The sequence below is a fragment of the Chiloscyllium plagiosum genome, unplaced genomic scaffold (assembly GCF_037043375.1).
Source record: "Chiloscyllium plagiosum isolate Xiang-an unplaced genomic scaffold, Cpla_swu_hap1 HiC_scaffold_4, whole genome shotgun sequence".
Lineage (NCBI taxonomy): Eukaryota > Metazoa > Chordata > Chondrichthyes > Orectolobiformes > Hemiscylliidae > Chiloscyllium > Chiloscyllium plagiosum.
In genome coordinates, this window is record NW_028270142.1 from 139670278 (window position 1) to 139680328 (window position 10051).

General features: G+C 45.6%; 1 protein-coding gene across 2 annotated transcripts; it reads right to left on the reverse strand.

Annotated features, from left to right (window-relative positions):
- Positions 1 to 514: 514 nt before the first annotated feature.
- Positions 515 to 9658, reverse strand: osr2 (odd-skipped related transciption factor 2). 2 transcript variants are annotated; one of them, XM_087986722.1, is made up of 4 exons: positions 9388 to 9658; positions 2421 to 3126; positions 1390 to 1489; positions 515 to 879 (listed from the first exon to the last, which is right to left on the reverse strand). In XM_087986722.1, exons 2-4 carry the CDS (start codon positions 3077 to 3079, stop codon positions 805 to 807), a joined length of 834 nt encoding a protein of 277 aa, XP_087842848.1. In that variant the 5' UTR covers positions 3080 to 3126; positions 9388 to 9658; the 3' UTR covers positions 515 to 804. The 2 variants fall into 2 exon arrangements, with proteins under 2 accessions (XP_087842848.1, XP_043543600.1); XM_043687665.2 differs by having other exon boundaries at positions 515 to 961; positions 9388 to 9655.
- Between the last annotated feature and the right edge of the window lie 393 nt (positions 9659 to 10051).

The following is a 10051-nucleotide window of genomic DNA, read 5'->3' on the forward strand; positions in this document are numbered from 1 at the left end:
ACATTAACCCGTACCAGTGGAACAGAAAATTACAGTCGCCCACATTTTTTTTTAGTTGTGTTAATCCTTTCACAATGTTAGGAGATGCCCATCGTGAAGTTTCAGTACATTTTCACCCCCCCAGTTAATGTTCCGGAGCTCCGCAGAATTAGTCCGAGAGCTGATCGAGGGGGCGTTTAATAAGAACGCTTTGCAGTTTTCCCTCAAAAGACGTCGCGACTTCAGATACAAGTTCTTTACCAATAAGCGAATGCAGCCCGTTTCGGTAACATTAATTCTCTGTGCAAAATAGGATGAAATTCATGAATGGCCTTGAGAAACTCGGTGGCGAAGAAAGAAAGCGGGATAAGTTTCTCGGTCTCGTTAAACGTTTTCCTTGAGATTGTTGAAAGAATTATTGTTAGTGAATTTTATTGATTTGATTATGTATTTATCTTTCCCGGTGGGCGCTATTTAATTTTAAAAACATTTGTCAGTGTCCATTAAGCCTAATTGGAACACAAAGTACAAATGATGACATGATAAAAAGCATTTTTATTATCATTATTCACATGCTTTCAATTTATCCCATTTGAGGATTGGACGTAGAGCAGTATAAAAACATTTTATATACACGAAGATTCTGATTGAATTGGGATATGTATAAAACAATTGAATTACATGGATTTGGCTATCGTCCGTTTTTTTAACCCATTTTTGGGGGGAGGATATTTATTTATTTTATACAAGTATTCACAGCAAATTCAAGTAACGCGGAGTGGCTTGGCTGTAGGTTCGCTCAATAATCCGCCCGGGGAGTGTGAGTTAGGCTGTGCCGTCGCAGATCGCAGTTACGTCGGAATACTTTGCCACACTGTTCGCAATTGTAGGGCTTGATGTCTGTATGGGTAAGAAGGTGAGTTTTCAGATTACTTCTTTGATTAAACGTTCTTCCGCATGTGGGACATTTGTGAGGAGATTCCTGTTCAGATTTGAAGCAAGCAAAGGATTAATTCCTTTCTTTCGTTTTGAAACGAAAATAAAATACTGTGATCTCCTTTCAGTATTTACAACGATCGTCCAAAAACCGTGGAACGATCGTATGTTTTGTATACATGGTTTAATTTGTCATCTTAAAAGTCACTGATAGTTATATAGCTGACTGTTCATTAGAAGGTTCCTCATAGAAAGACGGAGAGTGAAGTCCCGGTCCGCAGGACATGAGTGACAGACTTAATGCATATTGCAAGCCCTAGGTTTCCTTATCTTTATAAATGTGTTGCTGAGGGAATAAAACTGCTAGCTTTTCTCTCCCCTCGCCATAAAACTATGCAAGACACCTCCCGCAGGACTTGTCAAACTCAATTCACGCCGAATTTGAACTCTCCGGAAACGTGCTGTGGACCTTACCTGCATGTGTAGTGTTTTGTGAACGGCTAAAGTCCTGGATTGGCAGAATCCTTTCCCACACTCCTGACACTTGAAAGGTTTCTCTTTGGAATGGATATACCTGGAAATGAACGCAGTGGCAAACTCTCAGTAAAACGCCCTGGGTTCATGTATCTTTGCTGTTGCTGCTGCAGCCACTGAATGCAGCGGTTGTTGTTGTATTTGCTGATAACCGGGAGCGAGCGGCTGCCGATGCTCCTCACCGCCCCCCTCTGGCCGGGGAGAGACGCTGCCGCAAGGCGCGGACACAGCGCCCTCCAGAGGCGGAGAGGCTCCATGCCGACAGCACTGCAGTCACCAAATACCCAACCTCACCCCAAGGTCGCCAGGGACCACAAGAAGGTTCATACCTTTCCTCCCAAATCACAGCTTCACTGCAATGGGCAGTAACTACTGTTGTACGGCAGGGGGAGTGGGAGGAGATACAATAATCTCACCCCTCTGAACAGATGCCTGAAAGTGAATTTGTGACACCATTAGTGAATTCAGACATTTCTGGTATTTCTAACCATGTCCCAGTACCTGAGTTCTTCATTGAATTATATTTCACATTAGTTTAATATCTAAACACCTGGGAGGGCGGTGCAGTGATCAATCAGATCTGTACAATTACATTGTGATTGGAGATTCGCATTTGTGGGGAAAAATCCCTCCTCGCGGCATACTGGGGTGTATTCTTCCCTAGAAAGTCCTATGTAGAAACCCTGATATCAACTTGGGGACATAATAATCACACACTAAATCGTATACCATCATTTATTCCCCCACTCCGTGAGAAAAGCAATACCAGAAACATACCGAGAAAGGATTGTTTCAGGACTCACTGGAGTTCACGTTTATTAGGGCAGTGTGAGTGTGTGTATGTGTTTGTGTGTGTCTATGTGTGCCTGTGTGTATGGCTGTGTGTGTCTGTGTGAGTGAGAGTGTGGCTGTGTGTCTGTGCGAGTGAGAGTGTGGCTGTGTGTGTGTGGATTTTGAGTGTCTGCACTAACCTGTGATCTCTCAAATGATCCTGCCGTCTGAACGCCTTGTGGCAGATGTCACACGTGTACGGCCTCTCGTCCGTGTGGGTCCTCTCGTGTATGAGGAGGTTGTAGGATTTTGTGAAATGCCTGCCGCAGAACTTGCAGATGAATTCTTTTTTGGTCTTGGAGGGTAGTCTGCCCCTGGAAGGTTTCCTGTCCAGGGTGAGTTTACCAACCTCCCCGTGAGAGCCTCCGACCCCGGCGCTGAGCTTGGGAAAGTCTCCAGGCTTTGGCGGGTCCTCCTGGGTGGCTGCCAGCGCCAGGTTGGCAAAGTCAAAGCGGGGGCGCTCCTTCTGCAGCGAGGGCAGGACGTGGGTGAGGCTGCCTTGCTTGGGGTGGAAGACGTGTGCGCTGAAGGGCAGCGCTGGGAACGGGAACCTGCTGTCCATGAAGCCTTGAGCGGCAGCCATCTCAGTAAAAGTCGACCTGGCGATCCCGTGGAGGTGAGGATAGCCCAGGGTAGTCCACTGGTTCATGTGCATGGTCTGGACGGTGCTGAGGCCATACAAACCCTGCAGCTGGTCCACTGCCGATGGGAAAGTGTTTACCGCCCTCAGGAACGAATAGTTCGTCAACTGCAGCGGTGGGTGTAGGGGGATTGGAGCGGGCAAAGTCTTACTTCCCATTTCAGTCGAATAGGCAACACTTCTTCTGTACAATTCCTGGGCCAAAACTAGAAAGAACCATGAGAGAGAGAGGGAGAGAGAGAGACAGACACACCATTTAATTATTGCACATTCATGAAACTTTTGGGGTGCTTTTCTCGACCATCATTAATGTTAGGTAAAAACAAAGGTTGCTGGAAAAGCTCAGCAGGCCCGGCAACATACGTGGAGAGAAATCAGAGTGAACGTTTCGGGTCCCTGATTTACAGCACCCGCAGATCTTTCAGTTTTTAATCATTGCTGTTACTTTTGCACAACATTTTCATGAAATCTGGGCGTAGCTGTACAGCAAGTCAATCTCTAAAAGCCCTGGAGAAAGTCGATTTGGGAGTCCGTGGGAGTAAAATTCAAATTGATGTTGGAAATGGTTTAAGTCCGGGGAGTCGCCAATATTTTGTTTTGGTTATGTTCGATTCAGCTGACAACCCTTCTCAGAAACAAAACATCAGAACGGCTCTACCTTGGGATGGAAAAAAGTTGCATCCCTAAAACCAATTTTTTTGAAAATCTAACACCTACTACACAGTCAACGACTTCGAGATTATTTTCTTCTCTCTAAAGGGACGCAGAAAACGTTTCAAAGTGAAACAGCGCTCCGATTAACAAGACCCCCCTGTTCTATTTCTCCCTCCACAGAGGCTGCCAGATCCGCTGAGTCTTCTCAGCCATTTCCATCTCGAGTTCGGCTTCCCAGCATCCGCAGTGAAATGATTCGGTTGCTTTATTTTTAAGCCAAGAAGGAATGGAAACGACAGCAGAGCGAGGAAAGAGAGCAAAGTATTTGCACAGGATTCTGCGAGGGACCAGAGCCCGTGTAAAAAAAACTGCCTGCCGTGGGGGAGAAATCTGAGCCCTGATCACTTTAACTTTACGAGCTGCTCTGAGCAGTTCATAAACACGCTCCCAACACAAATAAAGTCGGGACACCTCCAAAAGCAGGGAGGCAAATGTAAGTTTCTTTCCGACCACCGCCTTAGGCGAATGGTGGGGGCGGGAGGTGTTTCCTTTACTGACACCTTCCACCGTTACATAGAGAAAATATTCACCGCAAAAGTTATCTTTCACACACACACACACACACACACACAGGCTTTCCACTTTCCCCAGCATGCAGTCGTCTCCTGGTTTATTTTTGTTGATGGGGTCTGTGAGAATCTGCGAGGGCAGTGTCGCGGTACCCCACCCCCGGGGAGGGAGACTCAGCTGGATTCGGGATCACGGGCTCTGCGCTGAGTTGGTTATTTTTCTTTATTCAAGGAGTAACTCATTCATCAAGATAATTGAAAGGTAAAAGGGCAGCACTTCACTGGCACCTCACACTCTTAACAACTTCACTTGTCGGCTGAAAGCCGAGTGAAACATGTTTGTTTTACTGTAGAGGGAGCGAGGGAATTTTAGCTCCAGTGTGACTTTGGAAAAAAAAGATCACAAATATTTTATACATTGTTAAAAGACGTGTTCATATCTCAGCATTTAAAGATTTTAATTGAATAGAATAGTCTGTAATCTCTGCATTTGCAGGAGAATTTAAAATCTTCATATCCCGTCAAAGTGCTGACCGTCACGGTATTTTACCTGACAACATTAGCTCTTGCGACAAATAATTCAGGTGAAGGCTGGAGCATTGTTTAGAGGATTAACTCAAAGCTGAAGAGGAATCAGCGTCTGAATTGGACGCGAGTTTCTAAACACGACACACTGATTTATTAAAATAGTGAATGTCTCTCTTTGTTTTATAGTAATTAGAAGTCGGGAGTGTTGGTCACAGAGATTTCAACCTCCCGGCAAAGCGCTGGATTAAAACAGGGGTCTGTGCTCAATAGAAAGGCCGAGCAAGTTTCTTCAGAGCACGGAAAATGCTGGCAAGATTTTGGCGAACATTATCAGGACGAATGTAGCACATCGTCACGAGTATCAATGCCTTCGGGGGGTTAGTTAACTTTTTTTCAAATCAGATTTTGTCTGATGGTCCAGATTTAGATCTACACACCTCCCTCCCCCCTCACCTTCTCAAACACAAACTCTTCATTTCAGTTTAGACTGAATTCCTTTGCACTGACCTGGAAGAAACCAGCCGATTAACTCGGGCCCTGTCAAATTGCCATTCGCAAATTTATTCCGACTTTTTTGGGGGGGAGGAGCTGTAGTGGGGAGTTTGGAATCTGCTATCAGTCCAGAGCCGTCTCTTCACCAATGGTCACGCTTATCGATTGCAAACTTCTAGCAATTTTATCGACCGTTTTAAAACATCCTATTGCCAATTGATTCCTTCAAGCTGATACAATCGGTTTGGGGAATGCTAATCCCATTGTATTTACAGAGGCCTCTCTAAATTGCGATCATCTACCGACTCAGAGACTCACCGGGCACGTCAAGTGAAATCATGTTTTTCCTTTGTGTATTCGGGGTAATTCGTCACAAAGATTCTTCATTTACAAATCAGGCAGTTTAACTGAAGTAGGTTAAATGAAGGAGGAGACTTTGGTTAAATGTTAAATTCGAAAATAGACTCCAAAATACTGGGCTTGATGAATTAAAAATAAAACACCGCCTTTGCACCTCTTTAACAACTAGCTGGTCCTGACAAATCATACCGTGTGCCCTACTTTTCCATAACACGTTACACAACAAACAGTTGCTAGTGCAATATGAGTTCTCAGGAAAGACCCTCATGTGTTCCTATCAGAAATCAGTCCTTGCTTCTTCTGTGTACGCAGCACCAAGTGGGGACAGAGCCCTGTTTTAGTTTAGCTCTCTCGGCGAAATCAGAGAAATCGCTCGTTGCCCTGTGACTTACTGAGGTGTGTGTGACGGTCAACGGGTTTGGTTCTGAGCAGTGGAGCGAAACTACAGTTTGTTCTTTTTTCAAAATAAACATTAAAAAAAACAACTGCTTCAGCCTATTCCTAGAGGAGGAATCTCTCCAACCCACACCCCAGAATTCTTAATCCGAATTGCCTGGAGCTAACAGTATCGCTCATTCCCTTAAACCTCCACAACGCGAAGCTCCTCACCCTCTGCAGTTTGAACTGACTATCAAGAGCGTTTCAAATTTCATAAGACACTGTCTGAACGCCAGCAAACCCCATCCCCGCCACTCCCAATAACAAAAAAATGGCAATTTGGGTCAGGCATGATTTTACACATTGCACATGGCAACCCCATGGTGGGGGTGGGGTGGGGTGGGGGTTCGGTGGTGGAGGAGACTAAGTGGGTGAGAAGTTTGGTGCAACTACAGAGTCACTTTATTCATAGGCCTGAACAAACGTGCTCCAAAGTTATCTAAAGTTACGCAGCCTGTGACCGAGTTAGGTGTGACACACTGAATAAGTTCCCCATGTTACCAGCAAGGTGATGCGAATTGTTTTCTCACTTTCTGGTGTGTGTGGGTGTGTGGGTGTTTGTTACTTTCCCTTGGGTTGGTGAAGTGGTGGCCCAGAAACCCACTTGTGTCGGGCTCCTATCGCCAGTCTCAGCAGTCTGGTCACTAACCAGAAACCACGCTCGGCGCTGCCTTAGTTTGTTGTCTGTAGTAAATCCAGGTCGGGCTGTTCAACACAACCTCTAACGTTAGCCTCGTAATTATACGGGCTAGGCAAATTGCTTCGCAGTTTAATCCCCATAATTTTGACAAATCGCCCATCATCACCGATTCCCCGAACTGTGCGCTTGCACCAACTAAATCGGGAAATGACACCGAGCCGTACTTCCCGGTTACAAGATTAAATGTTTTCAGTTTCTGAAAGAGAGTTCAGACGAGAATACATTGCAAGACAACTTCAGTCAACTTTTTTTTTTCGCTCTCCCTTTTCTGTGGGAAATATTGCAATGTAATGCAATCCTGAAACCAGCTGGGAAACAGCGAGGCAGATGCATTGAAGAGTTCCAGGGAAGTCCCGGTTGCTACTCTCCACTCCTCGGAGGTTAGTGTGGGACTTCTGAGTCCCCTTTTATACTCGAGAGCAGTCCCAAAATGTGATTTAGCTTCTTCCTGCATATCCTACAGTGAATAACCCGGATACGTCAATGCAGCCCTTGGAGACACTCCATCAAATCTATTAATTTTATTTTTAAATCTGTAAAATCATTTCAAATCTTAAACCTAACTAGGCGCGACTGACGTACAATTTACTCTGTCAGTAGCCATCCAGGCAATACACACTCATATAGACCAGGTGCCTCTTTTAATGTCACACAGTCACTTTGTATCTGTATTTACAAGGGAACCGGGAGTTCAATTGCACAGTAGACCAGAAGGACAGTTTTAAAAAAAAGCTAATGGGTTAAGAATTTGAAGAATACTTTCTCCAGTCAGCTTACGGTCATAATTAGTTAATTATCTTTAAACAAGCTACAATTAATGTCACAATTTTAGAACTGCAAGATTAAAGAAGCTAACGTATATGCGCGTCCCCTTGGACATTTGAACATACAATGGTCTCCACATTGAGGAGCGTTCACTGGGATAAGAAGGAATCCCTAAATAAATTATTAAAGATGCAAAATATTTGGTATTTCGAATTACGATGGCTCGCATCGGTTCGAAAATCATTCTGGCGGAAAAGGGATGATTTTTTCTTAGAGAGCGGCTTTTCTCAACTCTATTGGAAAATGAGCACAAACTGCTCACTTAATTATTCTTCTAATTGTGCTACTCTTGCCAGATTGCCTGAGTGAATCAAGTTGAGGCGGGGAGGGGGTGGGGAGCTACAAGAGAAGGAAAGAGGTTGAGGTTGAGGACGGATGGGGCAAGGGGATGGTGATTTGCCCAGTTCCTGGCCTTTTGCAGTGTCAACGTGTGAGGTCACAACTGTGTAACTTCACCAAATAGCCCTCCCTATCCCTGCAATCCCAGCACCCGAAGGGAGAGACTCAGCAGCCCCCGGGCAAAGTCACTGGGGAATTTAACTCCATCCTATTGACAGGGGACAGGGGCTGTGGGGTACGGAGTGTGTGTGCGTGTTTATGTGTGTGTGTGTGTGGGGGTGGGGGGTGGGGGGGAAGGTGGAAGTGTTGGAAGAGTTAACCATGTCCTTTTTTAAAACAAAAAAAAATTGGAACTAGACAGTGAAAGTCAATAATTGTGACGAGGCTTTTTTTTCGCTAGTTCCCGTGTTCTAATTAAGGTTCTTGGAGTTGGTACCGTTCACATAGTGTAAGGGGCAACCAGTACTGTAAATTGTACAGAGCACTGAACACTTTCAGCTCATGGTCAGTGGTGATTTCTGAGAGTCCAGCTATTGTTGAGTTGTCAAATGAATTGCTTTGGGAATATTTCAAGAATATTTCAAGAGGTAGAAGAGCTCTCCAAACTTGAGGGAGATGTGTGTGTGTGTGGGGGGGGGGGGGGGGGGGCATGCCATTAATGATAATCGTGGCCTAGATTGGTCAGCACAAGGTGTCTGCCCCACTCTGAAGTGTGTTTGAAATTGGGTTCGTTCTCATACCGCAACACACATTTGTAAAGATCCCATTAACTTCGAACTGGGAACCGCAATTCAATGTCTCTGTATTAAGGACTATGCAACAAAATACTACTTTCGCGGTCCCTGTTGTTCGTAGCAACATTTTTCTCCCTTTGAGACACCGACTGTCTCTCTCTGTCTTCACCTCCCCCCACCCCCCAAAACACACACACACAGGCACACTACGCTATCCACAGCTTGAGCCGCTCTGGGATGATCTCGGCGTTAACTTCATGTTTGGGTTCCGGTCCTTAACCACACTCCTTGGCTTCAATGAAAAGAGGCAAAGGCCGAAGCGTCAACACCAATCTCGGATTTCAATATGCACGGTGCTTACACACAGACACACACACACACGGACACGCACACATACACACATATACACACACACACACACACATAGACACACAGACAGACACACACACATACAGTGACGCACACATAGACATACACAGTGACACACAAACAACCAAACACACACATAACCAAACACGCACACACACACACACAAAGAGAATAGAGATCGAACACAAATTATTAGCTGCTGGAATTGTGCAAATAAATATAGATGTTCAATTTCGGTTAAAAATACTCCCTGAAAACGCCATTGCAAACACTAGAGAATCTGATTTGTCGCAAAAGGAGTTTGCCTTGAGATTCCTAATCCCCATCAGAATTGCAAATTCCTGCTTATTTGCACTGATGCGATATTTCAGGCACACTCACCCACCCACCCACACTCACCCACCCACCCACACACACACACACCCACACACACACCCACACACACACACAAATCCTTACCCGGTGTTTCACAGCTGATCCCCAAAGTTTCCAACGGTCTCGGCGCCGGGTGAATACCAGGAGAGGTCGTGTTTATGTATGTGCAGGAGTTTCTTTTTTAACCTGTATGGTAGTTAATCCACAGAGTCAAGGGCGCGACATCCAAAGCCGGGCTGGTTAGAAGTTCTGCAGTTTGTCCCTGCGAGGCGACTGCATGCTCCCGCCTTGTCCAGCAGCAGCTGCGGGAGGGTGTGTGCGTGTGTAAAAAAAAAATCCCGGTCTTTGCGGGAAATCTGTTCGGGACTGACTGCTGCTGCTCTGTGCTCCGAATTCCCTCTGAACTCACTCTCCAACTTCCATCAAATTTCACTGCAGCGCAGCGCCTGCGCACAGCCAGGGAGGCTGATTAACTCCAGCAGTGGTTCCTGCCATTGCCTCAGTCTCAGTAATGTGTTTACTTTCTGTTTGGATGACAACACGTCCTTAAAGGCGCGGCTTTCTTTAAAAAAAAACATGATTTGTCCAGGGGTCAATACTGGGGAGAGGGGGAGGGAGAGTGTTGGGGGCGATGGGTAAATGTGGACACTCCGTGCCCAAATTAAAAGTAACCTCTTATTAATAAAAGGAAAGGGGGAGGAGGCAGAGTGTGAAAGAGGGGATTGGTGACTCTGACGGGATTAAATCT